The following is an 18,933-nucleotide window of genomic DNA, read 5'->3' as shown; positions in this document are numbered from 1 at the left end:
CTTCTTAAAGCAGTCCTCCAAACAATGCCGACGTATATCATGAAATGTTTTCTACTTCGCACACCCACTTAAGTGAGATCCAGACTATATTTGCTAAATTTTTGTGGAGTGTCCCAAAACACTGACGTATTCACTAGGTGGCGTGGGCACGTTTATGCATAAGGAAGCAAAGTGGTGATTTGGAATTTCGTGATCTTTGGGTTTCAACTTGGCATTACTAGCAAAACAATCATGAAGATTATAATGAATTCGGAGTGCCTGTTTGTAAGAGTCCTTCAAGCATATTATTTTCAGGACTTCTTTTGGTGAGGCTTCAGTTGGCTATAACCCTTCGGTGACGTGGCACAACATCATGGAGGCTCAATTTATAATTGATGTAGGCTGTAGATGGCAAATTGGTGATGACACGACAATTTGAGCTTGGACGGATGGGTGGCTTCCTAGACCTTTTCATTTCCATCCAATCTCCCTCAAACCCCATGATTGTGAAGAGTTTACAGTAAGTAGTTTTCTTAAACCAGATGGGAAAGGTTGGGATTTATCAAAGTTACAATGCATTACCTCAATCACACGGGAGTATAGTTCACATTTTGATCATATTATCTGGCCCTATACGACTATTGGTATTTTCATTGTCAAAAATGCTTATTTGGTGGTTAGAAGAGAGCATCTAAGACAAAATGGAGTATTGGCTAAAGCCTCTGGACTTCAACGAAATCCAGGAAAGCACTTTCTGTGGAATGTCAAACTCTCGAGAAAAATTAAACAGCTTGGTTGGAGGTTGTGTCATGGAACATTACCGCTTTAGATAAATTTGTGCCAACTTCATTCTAAGATTGAGGTTAAGTGTCAAATTTGTGACAATTCAGAGGAAAATGAAGAGCATCTTTTCTACCTTTGTCATTTTGCCCGACAATCTTTGGTATTGGTGGAAGTCCCTTGGGCTATTACCTCTTTTTGGGAAGTTTCGGCGGAAATCTGGCTACAAGAAATGGCGGAGAAATGCACGTTTGATCAGTACTGCATGGCCTTATCTCTCATTTTGGGAATTTGGGGTAATAGAAGTAAATTACTCTTTGAAGGCAGTCACCAAACTCAGCTATCACTGTCCAGTTTGTTCAGGTATATCCGCCAAACTGATGATAGTAGATGTTTTACTTGATTATGTTTTACTTGATTACCTTGTAATAGATCATATTTCAATTTCTGTGCATCCTTTGGCCAAATGGGCATGTGAGTGTTAATGACTTGATACTATTGGTGTTCTTTTGAGTATTCAATAGATTTCCTTTAAAGAAAATAATTAAAATGTGATTTAAAGTAACAAAATTATGGTATTTGTTTCTTCTATTTTGACTTGGAGCTCATTTCGACAGGTTTTAAACACCATTTGATGGATCATTTAAGATGCACCGACTTGTATTTGGTGGATCATTCAGGATACACCGGCTTGGAGCTCACTTCTATAGGATTAAAAAACCAAGATTTCTTGTATGTATGGATTGAGTTCAAATTCGACCACAACCTCTAGTTTCTGTAAAGAATCTTTAGGTTCTTCAGCTACTTCTCCATGACCTGTAGTCTAAATGATGAGGTAGATGCTAGCCTTTAGAGATCAGGACTCCTTTTCATCTTCTTACAACAAACTCTGAGGTTCTCTTAGATGAACATAACGTTCATGTTGAAAGCCCTTGTGTTTTTATCCCCTCCTCCTTAGACGGCCAACATCAAATGTGAGTCTAAGTTTCATATCCTTCTTGAGTATGAAGTTATCTTCCCCCTAACCTCATGAGAAACTTCATACACATTCGATAGTTTTTGGGCCTTTTACATTTCTATGCTTGAAGGAGCCCTCAAGTTTTCTATTTCGGATTCTATTGGATTAATTATTAATGGACTTGATCACTGTGGTACCTAGTTATCCCCTAATAGGATTCCCCAATCATTATTTTCATCATTGTAATAAATTCTTAGATCTAGAGCCTAGTTTCGAAAATATTTGGTCTCTTTATACTCTAACTTCTTTCAAGAAAACTGGTGAGAGAGATTTTGTTACTTAACCGCTCGCACCCATTGTATATTTGTTTCCGTAGTTCCTTTGAACCTTGGCAATTGGCGAGAGAAGTATAAATACATTCTAGCTCCTTTAGAGCATATTTGGCCTTTTGGCAGGCAAAGGTCTTTAGGGAATGCCTTTTTCAAATTAGTGAAATATATACATATTCTCCATTTTTTCATAGACTTGGGCGAAGTTACCACATTCAATGACCATCCTGAATTGCACCTTGACTACATACCCTGCCCTCGGAAGTTTATTCTCCTCTTCAATTATCTTATTCCTGTCAGCAACAAAACTTTATTCTCTGTTTTATTGGTCTAAACTCCGGATCTAGATTATGTTTGTGGACTATTACCTCCAGATATATCCCTTGAAAATCTTCAAGGCTCCATGCAAAAACATCTACATTTTCCTTAAAAAAATTTCATTAACACCTCCATTTTCGAGCTCATCTGCCACCCGACCTTGGTTGTTTTGTCACTATTTTCCAGTATCAACTCGATCACCCTGTACTTCTCGCGCGCTCAATTCGTACCTCGTCTTTCTTCTTTTTATTGCACCCTTGTTATTCAATCTCTAGAATCTCTCTTATTGAAATAATACACCTCAATCCTCAACACGATCCCTCACTTTTTTTGCAAAACATTATAACATTCTTGCTCCTTCTTCTAGTTGCAAACTACCTCTCCAATTCCTCCCTTCATAGGAAAATTTATTTCTAAATGGAAAGTGGAAACCACTATCCGAAATGCATTCAATCTTGGATGCTCCAAAATGACATTATATGGCTCCTCTACCACTAAGAATTTCACCATCATCGTTTTCATAGGTGGCTCTTTCCTCGAAGACACAAGCCGATCAATTGTGCCTACTAGGTTAATTTCAGATCCTCCAAATCCTTCTAGTAGGTGTGAGTAAGGCTAATATGTGTGACCCCTAAGTTCATCCTCCTTATCATATCCATAAAGATGATGTTTATGAAACTTCTATTGTCTACTAGTATTTTGTAAAATATCAAATTAGCTATATCTGCATCAATAACCTATATTCATCATCCAACTTCCTTCACCTTCATTTTTTAAGCAACTTCGGTCATATCTCTTCCTGACCCTATCCGAGTCATCTGATGTAGGGCTTCCCGCTTTCGTACGTGTGACCATTTTTTTGGCGCATTATTTGGAGAATTGTCTTTTCTTTTATCCTTATTTATAGGATCATTCCCTTTATCCTTCTAGCAAAACACCCTCTACTTTGAGATTTATTTCTCATCCACACCATCCCCTTTTTCTCTTGCTTCTTTTTTTCAATTCACTATGGCATTTTTCTACATAATCTTTTAAATATCCTTCCCTACTCAAATTTTGTATTTCGTCTTTTAAGTTCCTATAATACTCAATATCGTGCCTTCTATCTTTATGTAAATGGTAATACTTACTCGATCTGTCTTTAGATAGAGTATCTCTTGTTTTTTCTAGCCATCTCAGGACATTTGCATTCTCAACTAGCATCCATGCTCTTGCTCCCATGGTGGCCAATGGGGTGTAGTCTTGATACTTTGCATAAGGGTCTCTTGATCTCTTTCAGACTTTGATCTTCTGTGCCTCTCTCAGCAATCTTGATCTCTAAATTATGGCCTTTAACAAACCTTTCGAATTCCGTGTCTTTTATTATGTTCATCTTCTCATTGTCTGTATATCTTTATGCCACAAGCATGTGGTGTTGGACATCATTTGGTGGGTCCTTTGCTAATGCTGATGAAAAAGGTCCTTTTTTCAAGCAATGTATTAGGATATTAACAATTATGTTGATGCGCAAGTCCTGAACCTCCAAAACTTCATTGTTAAAATGACTCATGAAATTTCTCATTGTTCCATTCTCTCCTTGCTTGATTGTGAGAGATATGTTATAGAGCTTTTGGATTTCTTCTTTCTTATAAAAATGAAAATTGAATTTCTTAGTCAATTAAGCATAGGAATTTATACTCTTGCGAGTCCTTGTTCCCATCGTATTTAGGCAAATACGGGAACTTGAAATTTTGTTTCATGGTTTCGCTAGTGATCTCTACCAGAAACGATGAGATCTTTTGCAGAGTGGCTATTCCCTTCCTCTTCAATTCCTTTATCTCTAGCCTTAACTTCGCCACTCTCCTAGCAATATTGTCGGTTTCTTCCTTAGATATCACAGATGTCGAGGGCCTATGGTACACACTATCGGATCCCGCTTATGATGCTGGTGGACCCCAGACCTAGCACCCTGTCCTCATTGATTAGGGTTAACTTGGTTTCCTACCTCTTCAATAAATATTGCTTTACCTTTATCCCTATTCAACAGGCCTACTTATTCCTAGAACAAGGACCTTCTAAATGTCGAATTTTGTGCCACCATACCCGTGTTGAGTCTTTGTAATCCTAAAAAACATATCTTCTTGCAACTGATATCATATGCTGTAATTCCCTCCTTGAGAAATTTATCATCTAGTTGTCTTCTCCTCCTATTTATGGCGTTCTCTCAAATGATACTGATCTTCTATTATCCCTAGAACCTCCTTGTCTTGATCCATAGTGTTCAGACCATTTTACACAGACGACACTAACTAATCCAGGTCGAGGTCCTCAGCGACCTAGAGATGATCTGGAGATGACTTGGATTTGCTTTGACAATGATCAGGCGTACGGATCTAGGTGAGTATCTCGAACTAGAGTAGTAGTGGTTGACCTGCATATAAACGTTACGCGAACTGAAGTGGCCCTTAACTAAAACCCCCAAAATTTAAGTCTGTTTAGGTTTCGAGGTTATAAGGGTCAATATGATTTTGTTGAGTGTGATCTGGTAGTAATAGATGAAAACCTATACAATGGACTATCCATGTATTTATGGATACTTATGTGTTAGATTCTGTACGAGTCATGTGTCAATAATGTAGAGGTCAGATGAGTCCTAGATCCATGATCGACAAGGAGGGGCGTTGGGTCAGACGGGTTGGATGAGATCCAATCCATTGAAAAACACGCAGATTCTTGAAGTGTTTGGGCATATTCTTGTTTTTTAAATAGCATTTTGGTGTTTCCCCACTTGCTTAATACATTTTCCCTATAAGTTGCAATTTAGGTTCCAACCATTATCGCAAATCCTCTCGAATTGCTCTATTGTTGCCAAATCAATCAACTTTAGCAAACTTGATGACTTTTTTCATGATTTTTATGCCCATCACTATATTTGCTACGACTTTTCCATGGCCCGTCTATTAGGAGTTTTAAGGATGAACTTTTTATTGTCGGAAAGTCTGTCACAAGGATATTCTGCACTAATGGATCCGCCCGCGCCCTCCTCCCCCTCCCCTCCTCACGATCCAGTATAAATTAGAGTTTACTAGTTAGGTTTTCTTAGTTTCATACACCTCGCGATGGACTTCCCCCTTCCCCCTATATCATGTTCCAGTATAAGTTAAAGTTTCCTAATTAGGTTTTCTGAGTTTTAGACACCTATAGAGGGGGTTTTGACGAGAAGATTTTTATAATATATGTGAAAATTAATAGTTATTACATGATCCTGTCTTTCTAGTAAATGAGTTCATAGGTTTGATGACCAATGATATTAGTTGGCTTTAATACCCGATCCTCTGAATCTTTTCGTTCCTTATTTACTTAGAATTTTTAGTTAAAATTCTTTGGAATTTCTTGTATTTAGGGGTTAATCGTAGTCCTCTATTGAAAATTGTAATTTTAGAAAAGGAGTGAGTAAAAAGAAATAACTAATTTGTTTTCCCTAATATATATTGGTATGAGCTGAAAACTTCAAGCTCAAAAACAATATGTACCTTAATTAAGTAGGTGAAACACAACTATATACATATGAACTAAAGAAATCTTAAGGTGTTATAAAGTTTGAATTCTGCACTTATTTGCATTATATTTATCTCCACCTTGTGTATATATTGAAAAATATAGTAAATTACATCGCCACTTCTTGATATTAAGTCTAATTATACAAACACTCCTTAATTTTCAAAAAATTACAAATACACTTTCTAAAATTGTAATCATAATTATAAAAATACCCCCTATCAGAGCAAAATTTTAAAGTACACCCCTAACTAAATTACATCGGCATCCCCCTAAATAAATTTTAACTATGCATGTTTCATGATTAACTTGAAAAAATAACTAAATATTTTTCTATTATAAAGCAAGAAAAGTTGGAAAATCAAAAGATAAAGAACGGTCTCACCATTTCAAGAGTAAGGGAATTCAATTGTTGTGGTCTGTTAAGAATAACCTTTCGCAGCCCTTGATTTTCTTCAAAAAGTACCTAAACGTTGAGAGGGGGGGTGGAGAAGAGGGAGAACAAAAAATTAAAAAAGTACAATATATTGAAGAAATTAAAAACTTAAGAAAATTGCAAAATTTATAGCTAAAAAAATGGAAAAAAAATGCAATTTACCCCTATAAACAATAAAGTAGCAATTTATCTCCTTATGTTATTAGAAATAGAGCAAACTATTCCCCTAGGCCTAGCAGTGCACTACATGAGCCTCATGTACATCTAAATATAATCTTTATCCAATAGAATTATCATACTGTAGATTGATGTGGGAGCTTGAGGCAGCCCAAGCAACCGACAAAGCCCAGGAAGAAGGATGGCAGCCTGTGACGCCCTGGCCATAGTCAAGGCCCAATAAGTCATTCGCCCCAAAGAGCCTGAACACGTGTAGCCCACACTCTAATGTGGTGTGCAACTAGGCCCTTGATCTAGGTGGCATCCGCCTTCTCCACCCAGATAAAATCTACATAGTTGATTTATTAGTTATATTTAGACTTTAGATTGATCAAAATCCAATGGCTATTATATAAGGACATAAATATTATTTTAAATTCTAAATCAGAAAATAAAAAAGATACGTGTCATTCACTAAACGCGTTAGGGGGGTATTTTGCTCTATTTTCAATAAATAGAGAGATAAATTACTACTTTATTTTTCACAAACAGATGAAGTCCTCATTTTTCTTACCATAGGAGGATAAATTTCATTTACCCCTAAACAAAATATCATTTCCCCAGCTTTAAGATTAGAGATTCAGACAATTGTCATACTGAACCCGCAAATACATCCCATTGTCATTGTGCACCCTAAAATTATACTTTAAGTACTTTACACCCCTTAAATACATAAAAGCTTTACATCTTGCAGCCTATAAAGCAAATTCCAGCAAATCCCACGGGAAAATTCGTGGAGACTCATGTTGAACAAGTGCTTTTTTCCCTTTTCAATTTCTTTTTCAAAAAAAGGTTTTGAGTGAATACTACAGTGGGTCTTTGTGACCGTGGTTGTTTAAAATCTCTGTGATCTGTGGTGTGGTTTTGGTGGTGTAGCCGTGGGTTTGGCTATATGTGGTGACTTAGTCTCTGTGATCTTCTTCTGAGCTTTTTGGCTTTGGATCTGGTTTATCTAAGCCTCTTATTATTCTCATATTCATATTCTTTCATTCTGTTAATTTTTGTTTAATATTTCTGGTTATATACTTGGTCTTTAATTATTAACAAGTTTCATAATCCAAATCATTGTAATAGTTGGCTAAGTCTACTTTGTGTAAAGAAAATACCACAAGGTGTTTCCACCCTACACTCCTCGTACTGCTCTTGCAATCTCTATGCATTTCTGATTTTCAAGAAACTACCAACTTCGATTTCTGAACAATGATTGTTGTTTTAATGGTTCTCGTACATGTCAAATGAGACCTCTTACGAAGAATGCCAAAGAATAATATCACTTGTGTTTTTACCATAGAGAGAAACAAATGAGGTGACAAAGCCCTTGCAAAGTCAGGGTCCTTAGATTTTCCCATGGAATTTTTGCGGGAATTGGCTTCAGGATACAAAATGCTAAGTTTTTTACGGATTTCAAGAACGAAAAGTTCAAGAAACAATTTTAAGGTGCATAATGCAAGTTAGATGGATTGGGAGGGTGCAGTATGCTAATTACGCACAAAATTCTCATGGTAAATTACACATACATACATTCATATATATATATATATATTTATTCTATATACCTGACTAAGATCACGATCGAAAGATAATGGGGAGGCCATGGTAATCCCAGCAGCTGTACAATTAATGTTTACAAAATAATTTCAAAAAATTTAGGAACAATAAGAAGAAAAAAGACAAAGAAATATCATATAAGCTAGCAAACTTACATATTTCGGCACAAAGAGAAAAGGATTGCACATTTCCCTCTCTGCACTGTCCATTTTATAAAGCCAACTTCCCCATGGTACGTACGCATTTATTCTAAAAGCTGACAACTCAATTCAATGCTGTTGATGCAGGATATGGGTATACTGTATACACACAGTGATACAGATGAAATAATATGTTTTGAAATTTGTGCAACTTCTATGTTATGTATAAATATACGGGTAAAATTACGTAAATACCCCTCAAGTTTGATTTAATTACACAAATACCCATCTCCTTTAAAAAGTCAAAGTAAATCCTGATGGAGTGTTGATGTAATTTACCTCAAAGGGTGTAGTTATAAATTTTACTTTTGAATAACGGGTGTACTTGTAATTTTATAAAGAACAAACAACGTTTTGATGAATGGACCTAATCTTAGAGGATGCCAATATAATTAACTCTAAATAAATATAAATATGCATATTTGAAATTAATAAAAGTTATATGGCTAAATTACACTGACCTCCTTTAATATTAGAGCTAATTAAATAAATATTTCATACCCTTTTAAAAAATTATGAATATATTTCTTTAAAATGTAGTTGTAATTAGAAGTTGGGCCCTTACTCAGTGGCGAAAATTTAAATAAATACTCCCGTAGTACATTGTATTGACGTCTTTTTAGAGGATGTATCAATAATTTTATTAAAAATAAAAAAATAATATTATTAAGTCTAATTTCAAAATATATGGATGTTATTTATAAAAAGTTATAGAGGGATTGATTTGAGAAAAACAGAAAAATGCTTATATCGAAGGTATATCTTACTATGATTTTTTAATTTAAATTGAGGAATAGTACTATTCATTCAATTATTTTGGCTGACTTTTTGTATTTTTAATTAATTCCTCAAACCGGTGGACAGAAATCTATCTACAGCAGCTTTCAAATTTTGAGACATTTTAATTAACTAAGAAGCATGACCTGACGTGTACAAATATATTTTTATAGGTAAATATTGAAGTTAGGGGATTGGTTCGGCAATAATGGTGAAAGTGTGAAAACTCGAAAAAATACGATTCAACATACAATAAATCCTGATCAAGGGTACACTTTTGATCTTTTTTTGGTCGTTCGAGGTACTCTAAAAAAAATGGGTCATAGAACAAACAAGAAAAATAAAAGGAGGCAAAAAATGTAAATAGTAGTTTTACCCTTGGCGTTCTTATTGTAAGACTTCTTGCGTCCTTTCTCCGAATTCGTTCACGATCTCGATTTGGAGATCTTCCAAAGAATGACACACCACCACTAAAGGATGTGGAGATTTCGTGCTACAAAACCTCAACAGAAGTGCAAAGAACAACAACGTTGTTGATTAACGTTTGACTCTTTGTCTCTCTTTCGAGCTTTAAGATTTTGAAAGAGTTTGGAGAGGAAAAAGAAGAAAAAAATTCGTGTGGCATGTGTGGGCAGCAATTGCTGGTCGGCTAGGGTAGATTTTAGAGTTATATATGTGACTTAGTCACAAGATACCAAGAAGTCTTGACCTAGCAAGACTTCTAAAACCAACCCTAGCCAATTAAGCTACCTTGTGGCCGATTGTGGTGTACCATAGGGCACAAATTCGGGCACACATACCCTAAGAGGAGTTTTGACTCCTCGTTAAGTTAAACAAGATTTTGGGCTTGTATTTTAATAGATTGAATTTGATAATTAAAATTAAATCAAGTTCACATCTAATGGACCTTAATTAAACCTAATTTAATTACAAGACTAACATTAAAACATCCTTTAATCCAATTAAAGGATTCAGACCTTTTATTATCTCTTGTTCAATTTATAAATCGGACCAAGCCCAAGAAAATTAATTCAATTAATTTTAGTGGCTAAATTAAAATTCTAACTAATCCAATTAATTAAATTTCAAGTTATCCATCCAATGGATTGGTCTAAATAAATGATCCAATTATTTATTCTCTCCAAGAATTAATTTGTCCAATTAAATTAATCTAATTTTTTTGGAATTAATTCCAAATTAATTCCTTCCTATTATAGTGGTAAGGTGTGACTCTTTAGGTTCACCCCCAACTAGACTGGGACGTGTGTGACTAACAAATTAATTAAATCTAATCTAATTAATTATTTTCGATTATTTCATAATCGAAAATAACCCGTTACCATGAGTGCCCGTCTATTAACAGTCCATGGCGCTAGAGATTAGATGAATAGGGGAGTGAACATTCATGTTCCGAGTCCATACGAGTACATTCCTACTTTCAACTATCTCTCGGCCGTAGTTAAAGCCATGGAATTGGATCTTGGTTCCCATTCTTGACTAGTCAACTATGTGTGATACTCAAGACGTGTTTATTTTACTGATCCGATCTAAGAAATCTATCCATGATCGATCAATTGCTTTGGATAAAGACTTTTAGAGTATAAATAATCTTTGAGCTCATAGGAGAACTCACTGTTACATACTGAGAGGGGACAAATCCTCTCTTGGAATCTACCGTCCTCGGTACATATTCCGACTGCAGTGGATAAGGCTTATGATGACCATGCCTCACGACACAGTAATTGCTCGCCATATCTAAGATACAGTTTTTGTATGTACATGACTGCAATGATTCCTCAAGCCCGAGGACTAATCTCGTAGTATCGAAATCGGAAATTCCCGTCATACTAACCAAGCTTTAAGAGGCTTCCATATGACGATTCCTGTGAGTCACTTTAGTCAGTCGACTACCTTGCTAATTAGCCCACTGAAATTACACAGACAACCTACGTCTCCTGCCGGTGAAACATAGCTGCAGTACTTAATGCAAGTCTCTATAAGACCCTCGATGCCTTATCTCGAGGTCCTCGACTTTGAACATTTCAGACCAACCTAATAAGAATAACGACACGACTTAAAATTTAATGTAGCTACTCAGTGTGACCTATCTTCTGAAAAGTACGTGGAAAGAAATGAGCTACCTACTCAATAAGTATAGTCAATAAATATATATATACATAATCGCAAGTCAAACATAACACAATCATATCAACCAATCAATATTCTTCAAATAATACCAGTAGATATATGAAATAACATACGCTCATAATCATGTATTAGCCTACTACATAATGGTTTCATTTTAGTTTATGTTTTTAGGGCCCTACTTAACCAATTTGAAATGCATCACTCAATGAATTTGCCAGCTATCATCATTATCTCAATCATAGTACTTCTTTTTTTTTTTTCCTCAATATCACACAAAACAAAGTTCGTATGGTACCCCATCATCACTGATACCATACAGCACACAACTTGTATAATATCCCATCACCAATCATATCTCACATGATATGTCACATCATCTCCATTAATCAATGACAACACACAGCTCGTTATTAATCATATCATCATAAGCTACTATAGTACACCCCCTACTAGTTAGGTAAGCCATCTTATATTTCAATTCACAATAACAATATCATTAACTTCATCATTCAATTTCATTTAGTACTTATTTCCTCATCAATAACTTGATCATTCGATTTCACTGGACAATCAATTATACAATCACATAATCATTCATCTGATTTTTGTATAACACACACAATTCATGATCACATAAACAACACATGTACATATACATCCACACACACATATATATATATATATATATACATATTTTCTTAAACCATAACCATATATAAGCATGTGATGACAAGTCCACCGATAAGAAGGTAGTCCAGATAAATAACCAACAATAAACAATCATGTATACAACCAAATATATACATATCCATATATATATATATATATATATAAATCTATAAATTCAATTAACTATACTTTTCTCAAATCTCAAAATGATTCAATTATCACAAAGAGCTGATCCACCTTCTATCTTGTCGTCACGTCCTGTAATAAAGTATTATACATATAATCAATACATTGAGAATATCATAAATGTTAATAAGATATTAAATAATATTCGTATGTTTTCTCTAATCTTTTAATATTTCATTTATATCGATTCAAACCTCCATTCCATTTTCTTTAAATAACTAAACTTTGTAGGTTTATATTTAATTTAGCAACTAACTCATAAGAATTCAAACCCCTTGTATCTTTATACATATCGTTCTTAATAACATTTATGATAACAACGTTTTCTTTTTAATAATTGTAATATTTCTCAAATAAGAATTTTCTAATGTTTCTCAAATATATTTCCTAAATATTTCTGATTTTCTATCAATTTCTCGTTATTATATAATTTAATCAAACATCATATATATAGTTACGCATTTAGTTAATAGGTCGAATGGAATTGACTAAAGTAACTAGTGATTAAATCTAGCAAATCTAATAATTTAATTAACCAACTATAACATTTTAAAGCAACTGAAATATTTAATTCAACACTAATTTAAATATCAAACTCATAAAATAGTTTAATTAAACAGTACATGGGACAATATAAATTACATTTAGTAAATGACTAATTAAATAATATTATTATATAAATTAATATAAAATTTCAGAATCAAAATCTTACCTCTCTGTTTGCCCGAAATGTTTGTATTAAGTGTGTGTCTGTAATGTGTTTGTGAAAATTTGGAAATGGGTTTGTTTTTCCTTTTTCATATATTTAATTGATTATGTATAGGTATGGCGGTGGGAGTAATGGCCCACCTCATTATAAAAAAGGTGGAATTTGTAATGATTTTTTTGGAACGGTCACAATACACACGATTTTTATAACGGATTGGACGTACTGACGTAATTAAGAGGATAATAAAAAAAATTCTTTTGTAATAGTCAAAACCGTTATGACACCCACTACAAAATTGGTGTGCGCCTAAAACCGTTCCAATTTGTAGGTCATTACTATTATGCTATGGTTTTTGTGCTATTTTTGTAACAGATAATTTTTCAGATATCAAGCAGTTACAACGGCAGTGGCAAAAACCGTTTCAAAGTATACAAAGAAACGATGTTACAAGAACCGTCACATTGTGGACAGTTTTTTTTTTTGTGAAGGCCATTACAAAATAACAGCTACATTTTCTAACGGCTAGACTTCAACGGATACCTTTGGCATTCCAAAAGCCGTTACAAAAGTCGTTATAAAAAAAATTATATCTAATTATTTGATTTTATTTGTTGTAAAAATTCTTATACTAACCATAAATACTCTCAACACTCTGATTTTCGTACATATATATTTGACTAGCTTGTAGATTATTACTCGAAATTTGGACCGTCAACTAGGGTTAATCATCACTTAAGTTAGTTGACCAGGTAACAAAAACTAATTTAATACTTTATTGTGTTTAATTAAATTAATTGTAGTACATTACTTATTAATCTTATTTCATGTTAATTATATATTTTCTCCTAAATAGTGTACGTAGTACCGTAATATCTATAAATATGTAGGACGTCAAATTAGAAAATCAATTAGATATATATTTTTATATCTGAATATAGTGATATATATCTTCATGTTACGCTTAAAACTTTCATAGAATGGGCAAAAGGTCAGTGTAGACAAATGGATGGAAACAAAATTAGGTGTCCTTGCCGAAAATACAAAACCACAAAGTTCAGAGTACAAAATCAGTTGTACGATCTGTGTAATCCCACTGGTTTAATTGTGATCAATCTTTCGATTGCAAACCAGCAGGCTGCAGGTACTTCGCAGACTAAAGCTGGTCAAACTGATAATGAAGATAAAGAGGATGATTAAGACAACTTCGAGGACTACGAGACTGGCAATGATGAATACAAGGCTACATCATGTATTTTTCTTAATGAAAATTTTTCTATTGCAATGTTGTAAAATTCAAAAAATTATAAATTTTCTTTAGTTTTTAAAAAAATTATTATTTGGAACAGCCAATTAAAAACCGTTACAAAATAAGGCGGTCAACAGGTGAAAAATGAAATTTTGTAACGGCCCAATTTCAAAAAAGCCGTTACAAAATCCATTACAAACTAAAATTTTTTGAAATTAAAATAAAAGAACAGGTGGAGATTTTAATTTTGATCAGCTGTTACGAAGCCCGTTACAAATGCAGTTACAATCTTAAATTATACCAGCTGTTACAGAAGCAGCTACAAAAAAGGAGTCATCTCATAAATTCAAATTGAAAAATACGATATCTTTACATCTAGACACTCGATTCATATCAAATGTAAATATATATAAGTATGTGCCCATTCGATCATATTAGACGTTATGATTTTAAATCACATGGCCTGATTTAGAAATACACCATCTTGAATGCGTATTATTACGTTCCAGGAATGATATATTGAAATCGTACACCCAATAAGGCTACAACTTGATAAAATGAATTTTTTTGGTAAGTGTAATCATATATGACGGTTTGATCGTAATTTTGACGGCCTGATTAACCCATACAGTTCAACACTGTAAGATGATAGTTACATTAATGTAATACTAAATTTATGAATATACAAATTTATTGCAAACTGTGTACATCTATTAATGTCAAATAAAAAAAATTATTTTTTAATTGTATTTCAATTATATTATTCTAGTATAATTATACGTTTCCATAGCATTAAATCGTTGAAAATGGTATCTTTTTTTTTGTAATATTTTCAATAAAATTAATTAATTAAATGTTAACGGTTTTTGTAACGATTTTTTTAACGGAATTCACCAAAATGACGTCTTATCATTACATGGTAAATGTTTTTGTAACAGCTTTTTAATCGGATATATTACACTATATAATTTGTAACGATTTTTATAACGGTTTCTTGAATTTTGTAACACTCTTTGGAACGACTTTTCGAACGGCCATGGCCGTTCCAAAATGATATATATATACAACACTTGCAATTTTTTTTCCTTCCTCTTCTTTGTTTTCTTTCTCCTCTACCCACCGCCGCGTGCCGCACCCCACCCTGTCCCACCGCCCCTCTCTCTCTTTCTCTCTCTCTCTCTTTTTTTTTCTCCCTTTCACTCCCTTCCGCACCACCATCTCCGGCCAGGTAAGTTTTTTATTGTTTTAAATTTTATTCTTGAAATTTTAAATGTATGTAATATGTTTTTAAATGTATTAATTTTTTCTTGAATATTTTCAGTAATTATAAATTTTTTTGAAAATTTTGGATAATTTCTAAAAAAAATATTTTTCTGTAATTTACAATAAATCAGAAATTTTCTGAATTTTTTTTATTTTTATTTTCAAATTACAGAATTTTGAAAAAATATCTGAATTTTTTTTTATTTTGCATAATTTTAAAATTTTTTTAGAAATTTTGAAAAGTTTCTGAAATTCTTTTTAATTTCTGTAATTTTAAAAAAATTCATAAGTTTTTCATAATTTCAGAATTTTTTTTATTTTCTGTAATTTTAAGAAAATTCATAATTTCTAATTTTTTATTTTCTGTAGGTTTCTGAAACTTTCTTTTAAAAATTTATACATCTTTCTATAATCTTCTATAGTTTTCTCAACTTTATGTGTAATTTTATTACATATGTATTTTATATAAATTAGAGGGCGTTAATGTAATTTAGAAAATAGGATTTTTAATAAAATTATTATAAAATTAAGGACTACAATATAATTTTTAGGGAAATTATGCACCTAAATAAAATTTTAAGGAAATTAGAGGACCTTAATGTAATTTTAGAAAAATATAAATTTTATAAATTTTTTAAAAATTTAAGGACTACAATGCAATTTTTAGAGAAATTATGCTCCTAAATCAAAGTTTTAGAAAATTAGAAGACTTTTAATGTAATTTTAGAAAAATAAAAATTTTATGAAGTTATTAGAAAATTAAGGACACCAATGCAATTTATTGGGAAATATGTACCTAAGTAAAATTTTTAGAAAATTAGAGGACCTTACTGTAATTTTTGGTGCAATTTGGACTTTATTGCAATTGTTTAGTAAAATTATGCATTTTAGAAAAAATATAAACTTGAATGCAATTTGTAGGCCAAACTTGGACGGTATTGTAATTATTAGAAAAATTACAAAAAAAATTAATTTATTCAATTATGTGTTTTAAATATTAATGAATTTTTATATCGTAGATAATGATGGTCGGTGCTCTGTCACCCTCGGATTGAGGTTGTGGTCGGGGTCGTGGCCTCCCAGCCCTCTCTAGGATGAGTCAGCGGATGCACCTCCAGCATCCCCATCCTCGGACGGAGTCCCGAGCTCCCACCAATACCTACAGACTCCCTCGCAGTGGGGTTAGATTCGACTGTGGGGGCCAGCAGTACACAGGCCCCGACGAAGCCATGGGATGCACCACCACCAGCGCCACTACTTCCCTCAATGGCCCAGAGGCGTTTCATTACTCTTTAGGGTGCGAGGTACGTATAATAATTTAGTGAATTGATTTAATATTTTTTTGTTTCGAATTGATTTTAATATTTAATTATTATTTTCAAGTCCGATCGTGATTTTCACACGGCCATCAATAATACGGTCAAAGTGCACTATCCGCATCCTTAGGCCAACATATCTCAAATCTCACAAAAGTACCAGCTATTCTGGTTCCAAAAGTTGAAGTATAATACTATTTATTTTTAATTAAAATTTATATTTTTTATCGAATAATTATATTTTTTTATTTGTCAATTTTTCAGATGTCGTATTCGTGGGACTGCAATCACAAGAGCATGTTCAAACTCATCAAGTCATAGGCAGGGAAGTTCTTGCGGAAGCGGTTTGCTAACGCCCGAAACCAGTTGGCCCGACTGTTGTGGCTAGCCGAGGAGATCTGGCGCGAGCTCCTGGAGTTCTGGTCGAGCCCAGAATTTAAGGCACAGTCGGCCAAAAATAAGGTCAACCGAGCAGCAAACTCGAAAGCAGCTGCCACAGGAGGTCGTCATCAGTTGAGGTGCACAAGAGAAAGATGGTAAGTATTTCAAATCATATTATTAATTTCATTTAATTTTTTTATTTCTAATCATTTTTTGAATTGATTTTTTGAACAGGAGACAGCTCGGACACCCTGTCACTCAGATGGAAGTGTTCAAGAAGGTTTATAAAAAGGAGGATGACTAGTGGAGTGGACCGAGGGGGAAGGAGGTCGCGGTAAGTAATTAGAAAATTTTACGTAATTTATTCTTTTAATTTTATATTATTTTTTAATCTAATTATTTAACATGTTCGCAAGACATATTCTTGAGAATGATGGAGGAACGCCAGAGCAACAGAACAACAATGAAGCGACTCCATTGTCCTCTCAAGGATGAGTAACCTCAAACGAGCTGCAGGTCTAGATGTAAGCAGTGGGTGGCTGGAAGAGGGGCCGAGTACTCGGACTAGGCTCTGAGGCCCACCACTCGGTTGTTGGACCATCCCAAGCGACCTAGTCGACTGCTCCCTCACCTTCACCACCACAGCTGCAGCGCTTCGACATAGAAGATCGGGTGTTGGCACTTTAGCGCTACATCAGAAGCATCGGTCCCAACTGGCCCGATTATCTAGCGCCAGAGCCTCCAATTGATCCCCCAGCACCCAATGACGATGACGAACAAACGACCGCTGGGGATAATAATTTAGATTAGAATTCTTTTTGGTATTTTGTAAATTGAATTATTATTATTTTTTGTTATATTATGTGTGTTTTATATAAATTTATTTACTTAATTTTATAAAAATAAATTTTAAAATATATTAAATAAATAATTAAACAAAATGAATTTTGCAATATATTAAACAAATTTAAAAAATTAAATAAAATAAATATTAAAATATATTAAAAAAATAATAAATTTTGTAATAGCATTTCTAATAGCTTTTGTAACACATAAAAACAATGTATAATCGTCAGGCCATTACAAAGAATGTGCCAAAAATAGTGACAAATTAAAACCCAGGCCGTTCCAAAAATCGTTAGAAAATAAGCAAAAGAATGAATTACAAATGCAATGTCAAAAAAAGATACAAATATGATACAAAACAGTTACAAAGAGTGTTACAAACGCAGTTCCAAATATTTAACAAAATCATACCTAAATGTGTTGCAAAAGCCGTTACAATAATATTTATATCACATCCAACCTAGTAGTAACAAAAGCCGTTCCAACTTAATTTTTTTTCATGTTACTATTTTTGTAACGACTAGAACCGATCGTCATAAAAGCTGTTACAATTTGTAACGACTTTTGTGCAAGCTGTTACAAATACTTTGTAACGTCTCATTTAGCCACAATAGGCCTAGCCGTTCCTTACAAAAAAAAATGCGTTACAAATTAAAAAATGCCATTCCAATGAAATGATATTTTTGTAGTGAGCCACCACATACTTATTCTATATATATATATACATATATATTATTTTGATTTAATTTAAACTTTTTCTAAAATACCCTTTACGTCCTTGTTAATTTTTTAATTAATACAATCTGATCCCAAATATTATAATGAGCTCTAATTTACTCCTTTAAAAATTTAATATATTCGAATTTCAACATATAATTTATTTATAATTAAATTCAATTTTTTAAATAATTACCAATTAGTCTTTCAATTATGTATAGAAACCTACAGACATTACATCATCAATCCAATATTATTTGATAAAGATCGGCGAATGCAAACAACCATTGCAATTGACTTTTGATCACCCATTCCAACAAATATATTATTATAGTTAGTCATAAAAATATTAAGTTTATGATATTATTTATGTT

The 18,933-nt window shown here is 33.2% G+C and overlaps 1 protein-coding gene and 1 long non-coding RNA gene across 3 annotated transcripts in view; one reads left to right on the top strand and one right to left on the bottom strand.

Moving 5' to 3' along the window:
- LOC105172216 (probable 3-hydroxyisobutyryl-CoA hydrolase 3) overlaps positions 1-8,376 on the bottom strand; it is a 36,702-nt gene extending 28,326 nt beyond the window's left edge. The window contains exons 1-4 of one of the 2 annotated variants that reach the window (XM_020697164.1): positions 8,257-8,274; positions 8,110-8,162; positions 6,637-6,842; positions 6,287-6,367 (exon numbers count right to left, since the gene is read on the bottom strand). In XM_020697164.1, the coding sequence (XP_020552823.1) occupies positions 6,287-6,289 (3 nt within the window). In that variant the 5' untranslated portion in view covers positions 6,290-6,367; positions 6,637-6,842; positions 8,110-8,162; positions 8,257-8,274. Of the gene's footprint in view, positions 1-6,286; positions 6,368-6,636; positions 6,843-8,109; positions 8,163-8,256 lie in introns of both variants that reach the window. The other variant, XM_011093588.2, reaches the window with a different exon arrangement.
- LOC110012748 lies at positions 16,888-17,773 on the top strand. Its single transcript, XR_002287970.1, has 3 exons — positions 16,888-17,151; positions 17,231-17,330; positions 17,413-17,773. It is a non-coding gene; the product is annotated as an uncharacterized LOC110012748 (long non-coding RNA).

Source organism: Sesamum indicum, linkage group LG10 (genome assembly GCF_000512975.1).
Source record: "Sesamum indicum cultivar Zhongzhi No. 13 linkage group LG10, S_indicum_v1.0, whole genome shotgun sequence".
NCBI lineage: Eukaryota > Viridiplantae > Streptophyta > Magnoliopsida > Lamiales > Pedaliaceae > Sesamum > Sesamum indicum.
This window is presented reverse-complemented; position numbering and strand designations above follow the sequence as displayed.